Source organism: Rissa tridactyla, chromosome 15, assembly GCF_028500815.1.
Source record: "Rissa tridactyla isolate bRisTri1 chromosome 15, bRisTri1.patW.cur.20221130, whole genome shotgun sequence".
In the NCBI taxonomy this organism is placed as follows: Eukaryota; Metazoa; Chordata; class Aves; order Charadriiformes; family Laridae; genus Rissa; species Rissa tridactyla.
This window is the reverse complement of record NC_071480.1, coordinates 3,556,695-3,575,804: the sequence shown is the minus strand read 5'-3', so window position 1 is coordinate 3,575,804 and position 19,110 is coordinate 3,556,695. Positions and strand designations below refer to the sequence as shown.

Genomic DNA, 19,110 nt, shown 5'->3' with positions numbered 1-19,110 from the left:
GCCGTTGCTGTCTGTGTTTTGCTTGCATCCGTGCTACGCACTCTGTAAGAACCTAAAAAATGTACTTAATTTAGTGCCCACTTTACACTGAGTGTGTTTGTGAGACCGTGCGACAGAATGGTTTTCTCCTGCTGTTTAGGGTGTGAATGTTACTGATTTTCACAGATGTTTTATTTTTCCTTAACTTTGTGCAAGGAAAACTTCAGGGCCAGGGAGAAGTAAATCCCTCGTAGTCGTGTGGCAGCGAGAGGGGGGAAATACCAAGATGTCCTGCTAGCTTCTACAGCTGTCGCTTCTGCTTGTCCTTGAAAAGACCTCGGGAATACCGCACTTCACAGCATCTCCCAGAAGTTATTAGAAGGCTCGATTGCTTGCCGGAGTTTTTGCGATTCCTAATGCTGTGATGAATCTTTTCCTAAACCTTCGCAGGAGTTTGCTGCGTCTGAAAGAGCCCGTCGTCATGCTGAGCAAGAGAGGGACGAGCTGGCTGACGAGATTGCAAACAGCGCTTCAGGAAAGTGAGTCGTCAAATGTATTAATGGTGCATCTGAAGAACTCCGGGCACCAGCAGCTGTAGTTCTCGGCAGTCCGCTTGCAAATTCTCTATTGACTTGTCTTCGTGATAAAAATCCGGTGGTGTCATGAAGAGAATTGCTTACAGAGAAGCTTCTCGTGATAATTTGCAATGCCTAGAGTAGCAGAAGCAAACTAGCTGGTAGCTTTGCATCAGACCTGAACGTATCTTGACCCAAATACTTCCTTTCTAGGTCAGCGCTGCTGGATGAGAAGCGCCGGCTGGAAGCTCGTATTGCACAGTTGGAGGAAGAGCTCGAGGAAGAGCAGAGCAACATGGAGCTTCTCAACGAGCGGTTCCGAAAGACCACGCTGCAGGTGAATCGGTTCTTGGCCATGCTGTTGGGGCAATCTGTGTTTCAGTGAGCAGTTAAGTGGAGGCTCTGAATAGCACCAAATGACCTTCTATTCTTCTCCTCTGACAGGTTGACACTCTTAATTCTGAGCTAGCCGGGGAGCGGAGCGCTGCCCAGAAGAGTGAGAATGCACGGCAGCAGCTGGAAAGGCAGAACAAAGAGCTGAAAGCCAAGCTGCAGGAACTGGAGGGATCTGTGAAGTCTAAATTCAAGGCAACAATTTCTACTCTAGAAGCCAAGATTGTGCAGCTGGAAGAACAGCTCGAGCAGGAAGCCAAGTAAGGAACAAATCCGTCTGCCTGTGGTTGCTCTGTCAGCTCGATGTCTGAGCCCACCGTGCCTTAAGTTTACGTAGGGCTGAGACGTGAGCTTGCAGCACGGGAGTTGGGATTTATTAGCGAGAATCCTACTGTTTAGGGGACCCGCTTTAACAAGACAGCTGTAAAGTAACTGGGATTGAAAGTTTCGGAATCTGCTTGCTCCGTAACGGCTGAACGGACTCTTGAAGTTAACCAGGGGAATATGGTGGCTGGGGGCGCCAGGATCCACAGGCTGCTGCGGAAGTTTCTTGAGACAAGATGAAACGTTCCCTTGAGACACCTGGTCTCTGGTTAGAGGGAACAAGCTGAACAGCTGAGGTGGGACAGCTTTAGGGAGCCGAGGGGAATCCTGTGCTCTGCCAGAACTCCTTCTGCAGCTCTTCCTGTCTGTGCTTTCCATCTTGGTCCTCCACAATTTTTGTTCGTTCTTTTTTTTTTTTCGCTAGTTCCTCCCCGAAGCTGCGGGTGGGCTGTCTCATCACCATCTCCATTCTCTTTGTGCTTTTGGCTCTGCGGGAGGAGTGTGCTCCTGGGTAGCAATGACTTTAAAGCTGCTCTCCTCAATCTCATTGTGAAGAAGCACCTTCTTATCCCTCGCTCCAGCCTGCGTTACTGTCCTGGTATTGCTCCGCTGCTGAGGCTTTACGCTTTCAGAGCTACCTCCCGGCCAACCACCAGCACAATAAAACTATGTCGGTTCTGTTGATGGCGGCAGACACGTTAAGAGGACTCAAGTATCAGTTAGACAATGAGGCGAGAGCCTTTCGGAAAGGGCGGATCTGGTGTTCCTAGCCTTCAGGTACTGGGAAAAATCATGGCTTTTGGTTATTCTAGGGAAAGAGCAGCTGCTAACAAATTGGTGCGTCGCACAGAGAAGAAATTGAAAGAAGTCTTCATGCAGGTGGAGGACGAGCGTCGACACGCAGACCAGTACAAGGAGCAGGTAGGTGGAAGGGCTTTGCTTTTGAGGCCCGTTTCTCAAAAAAGGCAAATAAAACTATACTTTGAGCAAAAAGGGCTTTTTTAGAAGCATTTTAATGAAAACGTTTGAGGGAACCTCCATCTTAGTCAGTAAACCACTGGAGCAGCTCCCAGCAGTCCGTGTCCCCCTGCGTTAGCTCTGGTGTTGGTGGTTCATCAGTGTGTCCCGGAGTCCCCCGAGGAGCGGGCAGAGGGGCTGGCAGTTCATCTCCAGCCGCGTGGCCAGGGAGGGCAGGGTGTTAGCGAGCCTCTCGCCTCCCAAATCCTGGGGCTGCAGCTGCCGAGTTTCATCCTGACGACCTGGTTTTGTATTTTAGATGGAAAAGGCGAATGCCAGAATGAAGCAGCTCAAACGCCAGCTGGAGGAGGCTGAAGAGGAAGCCACACGTGCAAATGCTTCCCGACGTAAACTTCAGCGTGAGCTGGATGATGCCACGGAGGCTAACGAGGGCCTGAGCCGGGAGGTCAGCACCCTGAAAAACAGGCTAAGGTAAGTGGTGCCGTAGCGGCGGGCCAGGGTTTATCGAAGCCCTTGTGTGCTGTGCCCTGGGGAGCATCCAGCTGTGGCACTGCGGAACAGCTGCCGACGTCAGGGGACGGGTCAAACCGGAGCCTGCTGGGAACTGCTGCCCCAGCCGGATGATGATAACAAGGAAGCTGCCAGTCCGCAGGGATATTCCTGACACCTCTTGAGCCTGAACTCTTGGGAGCTGACGCTGGCAGGTTCCCTGGGGTTGCCAGTTCAGTCCAGCCGTAAGTAAAGATGACAGAGGAGACGGCTCAGTCGTGCTGTTCCAGTGGCTGGTGCTTTTTTCCTGTCCACCCGCCCCACAGCGGGAGTGTTTCAGCCCTTTCCTTGAGAGCAGGACGTTGAGATGAAGGTCTGTAGCGAGTACAGACGGGACTCAGTGGGGGTGAGGCTGGTGCCGAGCAGAAGCCACCTCCAGAGGTCCAGCGCGGCGGGGCGGGCTGGCTCGTAGGACCGGCAGGAGGGATGTGGTGCAGCGCGTCACAAGCGAGCAGTCGATATGTTTTTTTTTTTTTTTAGAGAAACCGCTCCGTTCAGCGCTTGCTCTGTGCTTGGTGCTTGTACGGAGACAATATTTTTAGTTACTTGGGACCAGCCAGCTTAAGGTGATGGTGTAAACTGAGCAGGAATGCCAGAGTGCCGGAAGGGGTTTGCACCCAGCGCGTTGACCCCTCGGGCAGAGAGAGGGTTTCAAAAAGCCACCCATGAAATTTTCCCCGCGGGTGCCCTGGAGCTGGGCTGCCGCGTCCCCCCGCAGTTCCGCAGGGAGACCTTTCAGGGGCGGCCACCAGCACCCTGGGACTCTGGCTGCCAGAGAGACGGGACCCGTCACCGATGGCTGTCTGCTTGTTGTTGGCAGGAGGGGGGGGCCCCATCACCTTCTCCTCCAGCCGGTCCGGGAGACGCCAGCTGCACATTGAAGGGGCCTCTCTGGAGCTCTCGGACGACGACGCGGAGAGCAAAGGCAGCGACGTGAACGAAGCGCAACCGGCCCCTGCCGAGTAGAGCCCCGTCACACCGTTTGCATGCAGAGACCTTTTACACAAGAGTCGGCAGAAGGAGGAGGACTTTTCCTGACCACCCAACTGCCTTGTGGCCCTAAACCTGCCTTACGAGACATCGGCACGCTACAAGGTTACTTACCATAGGTCAACTATGTCTTAAGGCTCTCCAGCCTCACCATACTGTACCCTGCTTCAGATATAGGTACAACTGCTTTTTTATATATAGTAAACAAAATGGGATCGTCTCTGTTCAGTGCATCTATTTTCCAGATACTCATTGTAAAGCCATTTTATAAAGCATCATGTGAAGGATGAACCGTTGGGGTTTTTTTGTTTTGTTTTGTTTGGTTTTTTTTTTTTTTTATCAGTACAGAAACTTCATTCCCGGGGGGGTAGGTGGTTGGGACAGGCCCATTGTCATGACTGTGCATGCTTTGTTGTACCGCGACATCCTTCCATTTCTTCTGTGCTCAGACGGCCCTTGGCTGTGGCGAGTCTGTTGGATCATTGAAGACCAAACTGCACCTCTTTTACCTTTCTTTCCTCCTAATTGTTGTGATCCGCACACAATCAGCGAGTGAACTGTGAAAAGGCCTTGGGAAGTGTTAGAGGGAAGTGTAGGGATGACCGAGTAGTGTCCATTTTTTTTTTTTTTTTAACCTGCGATATCATTTTTGAAGTGTTCTCAGCACCTGCTTCATCGGTTAGTGTTCCTGCAGTACAGGCAAACTGAACTCTAGCGTCACCGCTCCTCATCTGTACAGTACTTCTGCATTTGCAGAGACCTGCTCTCACCGTGCCCACCAGATCCGTGTATATATTAAGGCTAGTATAATGTGAACACCAGTGGAAAAAATAGACATACGACACAGGCAAAATTAATTTATTAATTTATGGCTGAGTGAGTTAGTCTTCAGGACATGGAGCCGAGCGGCTGCCCCGTGGGAGGAGGCTACGTGACAGCTGAGCAGCCAGCCTGGTGTTCTGGGCAGCCGCCGCGCCGGCCGCCAGCAGCCGGGCCAGTACTGGGCAGCGTGGGGCTCGCGTGGAGCCCGCGGTCGCAGGGGTTCAGCGATGGGTGTTGCCTGCCTACGAGTTAACATGCCAGTGGATGTGAATCCTTTTTTTTTTGTTGTTGTTGTTGTTGTTTTTTTTTTTTTTTTATTTTGAACAGTATTACAGGGAGTAGTTAGCATTCTTTTTGTTTAAATAGCTGAAAAACTGACATTACAGAAAGTGCCTTAGACACTACAGTACTAAGACAATGTTACATATATAATTTGCCTATATAACAATGATTTAATGTATTAATTTTGACTGTGCTTCATATCATGTACCTCTCTAGTCCAAGTGGTATTATTGATATTAGTGACAATGAATCAGTGTTAACTAGGAAACTTCCTCTGCCACATGCTCAGAAACCATGGATTTCCTTTTTTGGTTAAAAGCTTTAACATCTGTCGCAAAGGTTTTGTTGTGTGTGTTTGGATATTTTTAATCAAACTGGCTGTTGACCACCAGGCATCTGACTGCAAATATCTTGTTTTCTTGTATACCCATATTTCTAGACAATGATTTTTGTAAGACAATAAATTTATTCATTATAGATGCAGCCGCCTGCTCTGTTTACTTACAGGAAGAGCTTTCTCCTGAGGCTGGCATAGACCTTAATAAACGAGAATATGACTGGAAGCTGCCTTTTCCCTTCTTACTGTTTTGTTTGCTCGGGGGTTTATTGTCCTGTATTTTGACCTAAATTAGAACATAAATGGCCTGGTCAAGGCTGAGCCTTTGCCTTTGAACTCTAATGGCAACACAGAGCTGGAGCACAAAGGGACGTCTGAAACCTTGAGCTCGCCTTCAGGCACAGCCCCGCGTCGGCCTTTAATGGGGCCTGGTCTTTTCTCTGAGCAGGGAACTTTCCGCTTCCCCGGGTGCAGCACCTGCTCCCGACGGCCGGCTCGGGCAGAGGTCCGGCAGCAGGTAGAGAGCTCTGGGTAAGGCCGAGGCTGGGGGGCAGCTGCTGGCACCGATGGCTGGGCTGATCCCTGCTCAGCTCCGCCGTTGGGCGAAGGTGGGTGTTTGTGAAAGCAGGGACCAGGGTGCACCCGGATCCACTCGGGAGGGGAGAGGAGTGAGGAAGATGAAGGGGTTAAAAATGGGATGAGGAGAAAGGAGTGTAGCAGACAATGGTGGCAGCTCCTGGCCAGGCTCTGCCAGCCAGAGGGGGGAGCTGCTCTGGTACAGTGCTACCTCTGATTCCAGCCGCTGGGCCTGGCCTCCGAAAGCCTCCCAGCGCCGAGGGGCTGCGGGGGACATGGGCTGGTCCCAGCTCCTGGAGCCCTGGTCAGGCCTGGGCGCCTTTTCCCCTGGGCCTGCTGCTCCTGCAACGTGCAGAAGGCCCAGGCTCTGTGCAAGAGCAGCTTACTCTGACCTGGGGAGTTTTAAGCTGGGGGGGGGGGTTGGCTGTGATGAGGGTGACCCTGCACCCCCAGGAGGGGGCTGGTCCCAGAGGAGGAACATGATCTCCCCCTGCCTGGGACAGGGATGGGCGCTTGAAGGAGCTGGGGGGGGTGTGCTGCCAGGTGTCCATCCATCATGGGGCGGGGCCGGCCGGGTCAGCAGCAGCACCCGTGGGTGGCTGTGGGTGGGCAGTGGGTGCTGAGCAGGGTCGGCTGCCCCGGTGCGGAGTCTCAGGAGCGCCTGGGCTGGAGCTGAGCCCAGCGGCCTGGGAGAGGCAGCACCGACCTTTGTGTCAGGCGAAGCGCAGCCGTGCTGGCACAGCCGAAGGTGCTGCCGCAGCCCCATCAGCCCCCAGGGACACGGGAAGGGGAACAGCCCCAGCCCCGTGGTTCTGCAGAGGAAACACCGTTCAGCGCCTCCCAGGAGGCAAAAATCCCTGGTGGATGGATCTGGATGCTGCGAACAATGGCCCAGGCTCTTCCCAAAAATAGTAGAATCACAGACTCTTCATGGTTGGAAAGGACCTTTGAGATCATCGAGTCCAACCAACCACCCTACAATCTCTGCCACTAGAGCATGCCCTGAAGTGCCACATCTAGACGTTTCTTAAACACCTCTAGGGCTGGGGACTCAACCCCCTCCCTGGGCAGGCTGTTCCAGTGCCTGACCACTCTTCCAGTAAAGTAAAAGTCATTCTTCCTAATATCTACTCTAAACCTCCCCTGCGGCAGCTTCAGCCCATTTCCTCTGCTCCTGTCATTATTCACCTGGGAGAAGAGGCCAACCCCCACCTCTCTCCACCCTCCTTTCAGGGAGCTGTAGAGGGCAATGAGGTCTCCCCTCAGCCTCCTCTTCTCCAAGCTAAACATGCCCAGCTCCCTCAGCCTCTCCTCAGATGCCCTGGTCTCCAGCCCCCTCACCAGCCTGGTCGCTCTCCTCTGGACACGCTCCAGCACCTCAATGTCCCTCCTGTACAGAGGGGCCCAGAGCTCAGCCAAGCCGCCACGACTTCCCGTGCCAGGAGCAGAGGCTGCAGCGAGGAACGGTGTTTGCTGAGCCCCGGTTCCAGCAGCAAAGGGAAGTGTGAAGCACCCGGCCAAGGGAAGGGGAGCACAGAGCAGCATCGCCAACCCCTCGCTGGGGCTTGGCAGAAAGCACCCCAGAACAAAATACAGCCACCGCCAGCGTTTCTGCAAAATCCACTGATTCCACATTAAAAGAACTTTATTTTTGGAAGATTACTCTCAGTTGGTTCTGTTGTTTATAACCCACATCATGATCTGTGTCACCAGGGTGGTACGGTACACTGTCCTATTGAAACATGCCATATAGATTTTTGAATAAATAAAGCTACAAAGCCCAAGTTATGTACAAAGACCTTAGGCAAAGATATTATGTTTACAAACCTATGTACAATAAAACAAATGTAAACAGTCAAATGCAGCAGAGGATGCACAGGAAAGGAGGACCACAGAAACCCTAACAGCCCGGGGGGGGGGGGAGACTTCCCACCTCCCTGCTGCTGGGGCCAATGGTTTTTCTCAGCGCTTGGAAATAAACCAACTCGGAGCTGCGGAGCCAACTGAAGGTGATGGACCTGACCGGGAATGAAGATTTCTAAACCCACAGATCAAACCCCAGCTGGGGTTGCTGGTTCATTTTAAAATCCACCGACTCTGAGGCACATAAGACAGAGAAATCGCACAAATACGTTGCTTGAAAGACCCACAAGGTACACAGTCGCCCAAAACTGTCACAGAAGCCCGTAGGTGACGTAAAATCCAGTCATACGTTACACAGATGGGAACGTGGTTGTGATGGTTACAGGGTCCTGGGAGGGGGTTTCATGGGCAGCGCGGACAGTTGGATTAGTGGCTTCCTAATGCTTCTGCCGAGTCCCTGTTGTGGAGGTGGGTGGAAGTTTGCCTGATGAAGGGCGGGTGGCGTTGGCCTGAGCTGTGCCCCAGGCCCGGGGCCGGCGGGAGCACCCTACGGCAGCTCCCTGTGTCACTGCCCTGCAGCTGCGAGGGGGCAGGAGCAGGGAGGGAGAACGCTTCAGCCCTGCCAGCTCACACTAAGGCATCTGATATTGCAACTGACGGGTGACGGTCGCCTCCAGCGCGCTGCCAGCCAGCAGCTCCCTCCCTCCCTGTCCCTGCTGGGCCCCGGCCCCCCAGGAGCCGGGCACCGATGTGCACGGCCACCTCTGCCAGCTGGAGCTGGGGCCATGCAGGGCTGGGGGACACGCTCATCCTCCCCAGCCCACTTCCACCACAAGGCAGGAGGCCGACACACGCCAGCAGCGACAGCCGCGCATCTGCCTGGCAGTAATTTAAGCTGCGGTAACTGAGTCACTTACCTGGACCCAATTCCCAGGCGCAAATGTCCAAAGTGCCATCGCGCAGCCTCACCCAGGGGCCTGCTCAAGAGGTCAGAGCCTTACTGGGAGGAGCAGGATGCTGGAGCAGGCAGGGAAAAGAGGAGCAGCCAACGTTTGTGTCATGCCAAACCTAAGTTAGAGATAAAGCAAGGGGCCGAGGACCGCCTGGCCAAGGTTTGGTGAGCAAGACTCCTGCATCCCCTGAAACAGAGCACTGCGTGTGTCAGCCCGTGCGGCACAGGGCGTGGGGCCAAGTCAGAGAACGTTCACTACAGCAAGAGGAGAAAATAAGCTGTATTAACATGACATGAAGGGCCGTGAGCACAGGGTCTCCTCGGGCAGCACAGTGCGGGTCGTGTTCCAGCGGGGTGGGAAGGGGGAGGAATCGGGAGAAGTTCTTCTCTTGGTGGGCTGAGAAAAGCATCCGCAAGTCCGAACACGACCTCCCGCAGGATCATATGCTCAGGGGGAGCATGCCAGGCGCTGAGGATGGTCGAGAAGCTCCCAGGCCGGGGGGACCTTGATCAAAGCCATTTACCGCCCTGAAAAACAAGAGACAGGCCGTTAAGCGACGAGCATCCCCAGGAGATGGCACCACTCACCTCTCCCCACCACCAGCAGCTGGAAGATAGACCAGAGCCCTCTCCTGCCTCCTCTCTGCGGTACAGTGGCTGCTCGAGCAGGGCCAACATATGACCACCTCCAGCTGTGAGGATCGGTGCTCACCCTGAGCTGGGGCCAGGCACAAGTGGGTGCTCAACGCCTTGCCCAGAGCAGGCACGTGCTGGCCGAGGTGACCAGCCTGGGAGGACAAAGGGCTCCTGCGCAGACCCTGAGCCCACGGAGGCTACACAATGGGGTCCGTGCAGCTGAAGGCACCAAGGCACAGCAGTGGCCCAGGCTTGGTCGCCACCGTCAGCTCCCCTTCCCTCTCACTCGCTGCCTGTTCACCCGGCGCGGCCCTTTGCAGACGCCTGCGAGCAGCGCGCAGCCCCCGGCGCCGTGCAGGCAGTGCTGCGGCACCATCACCCAGGGGTCTGCAGTAGGGCCAGGGACGACTTTGTCTGCATCCTCAGGTCCTTCATGGCTGGCTCTACGCACGCTCTGCCCAATAATGGGGACGGACACACCCAGAGCCGTGGTGCACGGGCTCCGCGAGAGCGGGCAGGCACACGTTAAAGCACCAGCAGAGCTGCTCGGTGCTACGCTACCCCCGGCTGGGATGCAGCAGGGGGTCCGTGTGCCTCCGCACCCCCAGGATCCATGGGTTCCCCTCTTCCCAAGGCTGCTGGGAGGGGTGAAGGCGTGGAGACCCTGGCTTCCTGGTGGGCTGGGAGAGGAGCGCGTGGGTCTGACAGCTTTTCCATCTCTACTCTGTTTATGGCTTTGACAGATCTTCTGTAATTAGGCTCAACACACAGCGTCTGCCCAGGCTCGCCATCTGCTGATCACCATCACCACAGCCTCGACAGCCAGAAACGACAACATCCCTGGATCAGGACAGCATGTCCACCCCCGCTGCTGTCCCAGCCCCAGCCCCCTGCCCTCATGGCCGGCTTTTTAATAGTGAAGGTGGGGGAGACACCCCCCTGCCCCCACCCAGGCCCCTGCAAGGCAGGGCAGGTCCCCGCCTCCATGTCTGCCTGCTCCCAAGAAGTGTCTCTGCAGCACTTCACCAGCTCTGCCTGAACCACCGGCACCCCAGGAGACGCCATTCGGATCTCTCCTGGCGCAGCTGTGCTTCTGAGAAGGGACACTTCAGGAGACAGCCTTTGCTCCTTACAGCTGGGAGCTGCAGGCGGCAAAAGCAAGAGAAAAAGGAGTGTGAGGGCTCCGGTGATGTGGAAAAAGCCAAGCCGGGAGCTGGTGGCTCTGGGGTCCCAGGCTGCAGCTGGTGCAAGTGCTCAGAGAGGGGAGCGTGTCCCTGACTAAGGGACCAACGTGCCAGCAGCTCACTCACGGGCGGCTCGCGGCAGCGTCCCCAGGACAGAGCAGGGCTGTTCCCACGCTCCCTCCCGTGTGGCACGCCGTTCCCGTGCGGCTTACGCTCACTGGCGACCTTGCACCTCCTGCATCAGGGATGCAAAACCCCGCCAGCGAACCCCGAAGGCTGCTGCCGGTGCACCGGGCAGCTACAAAATCCTCCAGGAGAGCAGATGAAGAGAAATTCTCAACACTTGCTAGCAAGGACAGATTCCCATGGTAACACGGCTTACTGCCGTACGGAGCCGGCTGCTTCCTTTCCCTCTGTTCAACACCCTCACTAGCACAGCCCGGGTCAAAGCAGGGAGAAACCACCTTTCCCACCTCCTTCCCGTTAAGTTGGAAACTTCAACTCCCATTTGAGTGTGCCTCCCTGGCTGCAGGTAATAAAAAGCTGCTGGAAGAGGCTTAGGGGCAGATGTATTTCGCTCTTGGCATTTGGATGAAGGGGCATGAAGCCAACCTGATCCCGACATGACTCTGCAAATTAGTTATCAGCTACAAAGCACCTCTGCCAAGTAGGACAGGGGAAAAAACAAACAATCAAGCAGACCAAAACAGGATTAAAATGTGGTAGTTTGCTCCCTTTTGAAAAGGTTAGAGAAATTCAGCATCAGCAGCCTGGAAGCGCTCGTGTTTGATGAGTCACGTTAAAGCCCAGCTCTATGGATTTGTCACGTTTCCTGCACTAAATTCAGAGCGGCTCTTTGTGATGGACACCGCGGGACGGCACTTGGTCCCTGCTGCACGCAGGACGTGGCCCAGCCAACACCAGCGCCCTGGACGCGCTGGCCGGGTCCGCAGCTCGGCTGAACGAGCACCGGTCTGCCCCGGGACCTCCCGGCCGTGCTGCCCCCGGCACAGCACGGCAGGACGGGCAGGCTGGGGAGGACAACCGAGCCCTTTCAAGCCCGTAGCAGGTGCCATCGCTCCCCGCGCAGCCTGTGCTCGCAGCCCAGCGCTCCCCCGCAGCTCAAGCTTTGGCACATCCCTCCCCGCCGCACCACGCCAGCTGCCTTCCCCGCCACCAGGCGCCTCCTCGCCGCCGCCTCTCTGCCTGCCTGACGTGACGTATTTGAATCAAAACCCAACGCGTGGTCTTAGCACATGGCGCTACATCAGGGACAGGCCAAATCAAGCAGCAGAAACTTCTCAAATATTGCAATTTCTGTGGCACCAACTGCTCCCAAACTGGATTTCCAGCACCCAAGTTCTGCCTGTGGGGAGAACGCCTCCCTGCAGCCGTCACCATTCAACAGACCTGCCTCTGCAGGTAGTTTCTTCTTTTAAATGAAGCAACGCCATGTCTAACCCTCCTCAGCTCCTGCTCAGAGGCACCTTTAGCAGCCCAGGTGCCCTTTTCCACCTCCCAGAGGAACACGAAACAAGTCCAGCAGCCAGGCAGCAACGAGGCGCTCAGCACCGATGCCACACGGACATGGCAGGCCTCTGCCGAAATCACCAGTGTTGCAAATGGCCCAGCGAAGCGCCCACGGCAAGAAGGGAGACGAAGCCCCCCCGCAGAGCTGGGGCAGCAAGAGGATGAGCGCCCCAAGTGCTAAGGGTTACAAGTGTCAACCAGCACAAGACGGGGCGCGCTCACAGCACCACAGTGCACAGGGGAGACACGAGCAGGCTTTCTGCTGAAGATGGAAAAGACAGAAACCCCATTTAGAAGCCTTTTGAGGTTTCCCCATTGTTTGCTAATTAAAGAAAAAAAAAAAAAAGAGAGCAGGAAGGCAGCGCAGAGCGCTTCTTTGTGGCAGCTTCTCCCAGGATCAGCTCCTGGAGTCAGTTACCTGCATTGTTCTTTGCATCCTGCCGGCCCAAACCCACCCTCGCTGCAGAAACAGAGAGATAAAGCAGCGGTTTTGATTTGCGGAAAGCTGCTTCATGAAGCGGGACACAGGAAAAGGCTTCAAATAGTAGCAGCAGCTGGGGGGGATACTGAAAGCTGGCGTTATGGCTGAGCTTACTGACGTCTTACCCAGCTGTGGATTTCTGTTAGTAACATGAAAATGCACAAAAAAAAATAAAAAGGGAAAGAAATCAGCATCACTGCAGTTAGAAACAAAGTGAAAGGAAAATAAATTACATTAAACAGAGCAACTGTAAAAAATAGCAAACAAAATGCGCTGGATGACTCCTGCCTGCCCTCCCAGGAGCAAGCCGGGAAGAGAAGTCCTTGTGCGCGGTCCCCAAGGTCTCAGACAGCGCCGGGAGGAGCACACGCATTGCTCCAGCCTCCAGCCTCTCTGGCCAGGCCCGGCACGCGTGCGGGGCTGCTGCACGGAGCTGACGCTGCCCAACGGCCCGGAAACCTGCCCGCAGTAATTAATCCCAGCCAGCTCACTTGCCTCCTGCTTCTGCCTGGTTTCCCCGTCCCTCAGACCCGATGTCCTCTGCGGAGCCTGCGCTGTGCCCTTGCTTTGGGCTTCCTGAGAAATCGGGCTCCGGTGCTTCAAAGGGAGCCAAAAAGCACCAGTTCCTGCTGGAAACGTCCCCTGCAGCGGTTTCTGATGGATGTTTCTGCCTGCCTGTTCCTGCAGCAGCGTGGATTTCATGCCCGTTTCCAACTGCTCTCTCTGCCCTGTCATTGCTAAAGATAATGTTTTTTTTTTTCTACTCCTTAATCTTTATTTCAAGCTGTATTTTATACTTAGCACCTTATCTCCAAGACTCTCTCAACTTTTAAGTACCCAACAAAGTCTCAGGAGAAGATTCTTCTGTAGCTGAGCAGCCCAGCCTGGGGACGTGGTCAAAGCCCCCGCAAGGAAACAAGAGCAAAAGTGAGTTTCCAGGCAGGTCGGTGCTTTGAAACACACCACTCACTTACACAAGCAGCAGTAACGGCACAAGAAGGCAGAGGAACACCCAGCACGGAGATGTAAGGAGCAGAACGGGGACAAGGCTGTGGCAGATTAGGCTGGTGGGGACCTGCACTGTTCGACAGCATGGGGAGCCCTCCCCGCTCCCTCGAGAGGTGGATAAACGAGATGAGTCCGACCCCCGGCGCCTGCTGGCTGTTACCTGCACGGAGCCCCTGTGCCGCAGGATCCCCTCCTGCAGAGCCCGCGGCCCCGCTACCTGCGCAGCCTTGCTGGGGTGACCGTGCCACCACGGGTGCTTCCAGCTGGCACGGCCGTGCCAGGCAGGGACGGTGACACCGAGCAGGAGCACCGCTGCCTCCAGCCATGTGCTTCAGACCACGCTGGCCTCTCCCCCTGCTCTGTAACCCTGGCCGGCTCTCAGCACATCCGTGCCTTTGTTTGCTTTCCCATTAGCCAGAACCAGAGCAACCGAGCACCGGCAAGCAGATAGCCAAAAGAGGTTGAAGGAAAAACATGACCGAACACTACCTTTCAAAATTAACTGAATTAACAGCTGCGATACTTCATCCCTTATCTCTGATGTGGCCAATTAAATCAGAAACATGCATGTATTTGAAGAAATATTAGTTAGATCAAGAAAGCAAGCAGCACTCTCATAGTTGCGACAGGTCACAGCACCAGAGAAGTTTATCTAAAGTAAGGAGAAAGAGAGAGATGGTAGCCTCAGGCTTTGATCATGGACTATTAGTTTGTAACGCTAAGAGAACTACCTCATGCAGTTAGCACAACCATCAACTCTGCACCTCCCTCCAAGCACCCAGTTAAAAACGCATGCAGCTTATCATTGCAAATGAATTCATTTACCCATGACCAAGGTGGGGAATATGACCTTTTCACGCCTAGTGGAGAAAAATTGAAACAGGTTATGCACACAACACAGACATAACCCTGGATGCAAGAAATGGGGCAGAGCAAAGGTGTGAAACTAGACCTCACCAGACCTCTGTATAACGAGACTCTGCTCGGCACGGGCAGGTGAGGGGTCCTATTTCAGCGACAACCAGCACTCCCACCACGCTCCACTGCTGCAAGCGCATGACCCAGATAGAAGCCTAGAGCATTGCAAAGCACATTACAGGACATGGGATTACTCACCTGCATCTGAGTTACCTACAGTTCCCTCTTTTCCAGGGAAACTTTTTTATAAGGTGGACTAGGGCAATGGAAAGAAGACCCTGATTTCACAGTCGGAGGTGTTAACGATCAGGGCTGTGGATAATGGTGTCCACTGTGTAAATATACCTACATGCTTGACGGGACTGCTAGAAGCGTGCAACCAGAGGCACTTCTCACATTCGAACTTTAGCTGGTTTTATTAAAATAAAGCCCAACAGATTCACAAAAACACCCTAGGAATGGACATCAACTGCAAGGACTTTGACATTCAAGAGTGTAGGAAGGGGAGCAGTGAACAAGGAGTTAACGCCCCAAGGAACAAACACCCAGTGCTGGCTTAAATGCTGTCTCAGCTCTGCTATTCCAATGCCAGGCCTCTGCGGAGTCCATCAAGGTCAGAGCCATTTTGTTCCCCCAAGTGGATCGAAGTTAATAACCAATTAAGAACATTTACAACAGCAAGAGATGAGTATCCATCCGAGAACATCCTCAGGTGCTGTTCTACCGAGACCTGGCATCTGGACAGAAACAGCATGTTCCTGAAAGAACAAGTCTGCAGGAAGCTAATCTTACAGCAGATTTTGTTGAGCTTTAAAAAATAAATAAATAAAAAAAAGTAGGTAAATCCTGACTCTTCCAATCCTCCAGCAAAGCTTTGGTGCAAGCCCAGCTGTCCTCCAGGCTTCCCCTAAAGCGATGCTCCCCCGTGCCAGCTCCTGCCTATCGCTGTCTTCAGCTGCCAGCTCAGCTCCCCTCTGCAAGGAGCGGGTGTTTGATGGGAGACGGAGACTCGTCAAACATTTTAATCAACAAAATGGCAGAGGAAGGAAAGTAAGTGGAACTGTAATGACGTGGCTGAGTTACCTCCGTCCAAATTCACAACAATCCCCAATCCACCCAACAACCGAGCTGTTCTTTAGGCAGTGGCTGCAGAGTGGATTGGATCTACAATCACATGTGGCTGTTTCAGGCTCCAACAACAATTGGGAGCCGGGAGGAGAGTACAGGGGCTGGAGAGAGAGGAGAAGGAAGGGCATGCCTCAGCATGGCTGGGAGCTCGGGGGCTGCTGCAGCGTGCGAGCACGACGGGGCTCACCTCATTTAGGCAACAGCTTGGTTTAGCTTACATCTGCAGACAAAATTATAGAGGTTTTACACAGCAGCCGTGGAGACGTGCACACAGCAGAGACACTGCGATCACCCCCAGTGCGCGCAGACCTCGACAGGGGCAGCAAAGGCAGAGCAGGAGCCCGTGTAAGGGGAGAGGTGAGCAGCATTCGGGGGTGCAGAGGAGAGGCACAGGACAGCAGGGCCATGCAAGGATCTCTAATAACTTGCGGATAAGCACATCAGTCATTTCCACCCCCTTTTCTAGCCCACTTATAACCTCCAAGTCTGCTGGAGAAGTTATCTTTCAGGAGGCTGGGTTTCTGAGCCTTTTTCAGCTCCAACCTGCTCCTAACTCCAGGCAGCCAGCAGAGATAACAAGTGTGATGACAATCTGGATAATTAAAAGTGACCCCCACCCCACAGAGCAATCAGCTTACTCGTCACACCACAACTCAATATAGCCATGCTGCCTCCTAAGATCAGCTCTAATCTCTCCCTAGCAACTACCCTGACAGCTTGCACCCAAAACACAGCCTGCGCGCTGCAAGCGGGAGCACTCTGCCGTGATGCACAGACCCCACTTAGCCTTGCAGTATACAGGCAACCTGACACTGACTTCGTTAAGTCTCCCAACTCTTCCTTTCCAAAAGCAGTAAACAAGAGCAGCTCTAGAAACCCTGAGTGCCGTTTTCTAAGATGCAACTTGCCCTGCTACCCACGCAGCAACACGATTCAGCTCAAACGAGGATGACTGTAGGAAGCTCAGCTTGTCTGCGCTCTATATGGTGCTCTTTAGGTTGGTAACAGCTCGTTTAACTCTCTAAAATAAATTCTGTACTGAGGATGTGCTGAATATTAGCATTAAATTGCACTGGCTTGAGGTTTAGCATGGAAGATCACCACCGTGCGGGGAGCATGGAGGGTGTTTTGCCCAGCGACACCAAGCACAGCTCGCAGTACCACTGTGCTAACACTGGAGGAGCGCTGTGCTTTTGGCCCTGCTCCTCAGGGCTGCTCGTGCAACCACGGGGCCCTGCGCTTCGAGGGACTGTGGGGAAAATCCTCCTGCTGAACCACTTCCCAGTATCCGAGAGGAAGCTCTGACCACAGGCAAGTCACAGGAAACACATGGGGTAGTTTTTCCTGTGAAAGCAGTTTCTGGCTTCAGGGCTGACGCACAGCACAGCCAGCATGGAGGCAGCTGCCCCCCTCAATCAACCAGAATTACGCCATTAATGGTATTTTATTTTCCCCTAATAGAGGGGGAGGTAGAGCAAACAGGGCACCAGCCTCCAAGTGTGCATTTGCTGCCTGCACTCAGCTGTTCTCACCAAGGGAATCTCCAGATTTGCGGTTAATGTACTTCCCCACGCACGAGTGCACCAGTAGCTATGGCAACTCCATCACTACTTACTTGAGATCCCTTCAAAAGGGCACGTTCACTCCGCCAGCGGGTTTGCTGACTGGGTTTTTGTATTACCCGAGATGCAGCCGCCAAGAGATTAGGCAGCAGAGAGACAGAACAGGCGCTGACATCCTACCAGCTAAGGGACAACCACGCTCTTTTCTCTTTGCTTTACAGAAATCAGTACTGTCACCTTCCCCATCCCCTTGAGACTCTGGCTCCACAAATTATTTGTCCTGTAGGATGAAAGCTGCGGTGGGGTAAAGACAAGCCAAGAAAAACTTCTGCTCCAAGCAGCATCCTGAAACACACTCCCCTTTAGGGCAAAAATATATCCTTACTTACCCTTTGTCAAAGAAAGAAGTATGCGCCGGATGAGGGTATTTTGTGCCATTGCTGTTCATTATGCCACTGTTAACATTCCCTGAAATGTAGGATTTCCGTGATGCCTGGTCCTTTGCAAAATTTCTGCAAGCAGCTAATTTGGATTCTAAGGCCTGTGAAAGGGGGGAAGAAAAAAAAAAAAAAAAAAGGTCAAAAAAGTAATACCATTAAGAGAAAGCATGCTCGAGTTCAGGCTTTGTCACGACTACACAATCACGATCATCATGACTCCAGTTAATCACCTTTGGCAAAAATCTGAACTAAATGGGAACAAAGCTGTCCATTTTCTCTGTCACCCAACCACAGAGGAAACCCACACAACGAGATGCTGATGCAGACTGCCAGGCATGACTCAGTTCCATTAGGGCTCAGATTTTAGAGTGTATCAACTCTCAATTAATTTCCTAAAATAAGGAAGCCATCGCCTAGCAGAAGTTACCAAAACTTCTTGCTTCAGCAGCTGCAGTAAGGCTGGCATAAGCTAATCAGAAGACTAAAACAGAGCCTAAAGCAGAATCCTCAAGTTTTGGGAGGGGCTGTATATTTGAAAAGTTGATTTTCTTCCCCAGGACAATACCTTCTACCATTTCTTTCTTAATCTTGGCCTGCAAAACAAAGCCTGTTTCTTAAGCCCCACTGATATGCTTCAGAACAAGAGGTGCTACAGCCACAGCATCAGGAGGAGGAATCAAAAGCAGCAGCTAAGCCCACCTCCATGGTCTCTACCGGTGAGATCTTTTACCCCTATACAAGGTGACTGCCTCTGCCTCATCCACTGACTCCTGGCAGGAGAGAGACCAAAATCCCGATTCTCTCCTTCCCTTCAGAACATCACCTGCCCTTTCTGCTGTCGGTCACAATCTGAGGCTTAACTTGAATATCCATCTGGTCTAGCAGAAAGTCCTTGCAATTCTGTTGCATCCACCCCGTGCATGGGGGCGTGCACACACTCGTGAATGCATGCACTGGAGTCAAAAACTCATCTCCCCAAACACGGGGTTCGGTCCTGTTCCACATAGAAAAATATTCCATTAATAAGGCTAGCGCAAGTAAGTGAACACTAGACAGTCTTCTAGAAATCCACGTAAGCTTACCAAGTGACTATAGAGGCAGATATAGATAAACACCTACCTCTTGCTCTCAAAGCACCTATGAGCTGGAAACAGCCTGTGTGATCCTTGCCAAGTGACTCCCTGTCTCAGCCGCAAGCAAGAAAGCGGAGGGAAAACTTCTTGCAGGAGTCTAAGGCATCCTACGAGTAGCCAAACCCAAAAGAAATCCTGAACATCCTATAATTGTTACTAAACAAATGCATGAGCTGGAATTTTGTACCAGTGGCAGAGCGTGTGCCTAAGAGCAGGCTGGGAAAGAAGCATGCTTATTTGGCATTTCCTGTCCTTGCAGAGTAATCACACAGGATTGTGATTAAGCTCCCTAAATCCCCTGCAGACTCTTACTCACAATGATCCCATTTTAAACATGTCACTCCGTAACCCCGAGTCATCCTGCTGCCCTTTCAAACCAACTACGAGCTCACTGGCTCCAAATGCGACCAACGAGGTAATTTTTAATTTCAAACTTTGCTAGAACAACTGTGTCTACTGCAGCTATTGCC

At 53.2% G+C, this 19,110-nt stretch overlaps 2 protein-coding genes across 6 annotated transcripts in view; one reads left to right on the top strand and one right to left on the bottom strand.

Moving 5' to 3' along the window:
* MYH10 (myosin heavy chain 10) overlaps positions 1-5,455 on the top strand; it is a 110,406-nt gene extending 104,951 nt beyond the window's left edge. The window contains exons 36-42 of one of the 2 annotated variants that reach the window (XM_054222071.1): positions 430-518; positions 768-891; positions 999-1,207; positions 2,084-2,192; positions 2,548-2,720; positions 3,165-3,166; positions 3,622-5,455. In XM_054222071.1, coding sequence (XP_054078046.1) covers positions 430-518; positions 768-891; positions 999-1,207; positions 2,084-2,192; positions 2,548-2,720; positions 3,165-3,166; positions 3,622-3,764 — 849 coding nt within the window. In that variant the 3' untranslated portion in view covers positions 3,765-5,455. Of the gene's footprint in view, positions 1-429; positions 519-767; positions 892-998; positions 1,208-2,083; positions 2,193-2,547 lie in introns of both variants that reach the window. The other variant, XM_054222070.1, reaches the window with a different exon arrangement.
* A 1,958-nt stretch (positions 5,456-7,413) lies between these two features.
* The window catches only part of NDEL1 (nudE neurodevelopment protein 1 like 1), a 29,357-nt gene continuing 17,660 nt past the window's right edge, over positions 7,414-19,110 (bottom strand). For 3 of the 4 annotated variants that reach the window (XM_054221539.1, XM_054221538.1, XM_054221540.1), the window contains exons 8-9: positions 17,457-17,608; positions 7,414-9,148 (exon numbers count right to left, since the gene is read on the bottom strand). In XM_054221539.1, the coding sequence (XP_054077514.1) occupies positions 9,061-9,148; positions 17,457-17,608 (240 nt within the window). In that variant the 3' untranslated portion in view covers positions 7,414-9,060. Of the gene's footprint in view, positions 9,149-14,284; positions 14,320-17,456; positions 17,609-19,110 lie in introns of all 4 variants that reach the window. The other variant, XM_054221541.1, reaches the window with a different exon arrangement.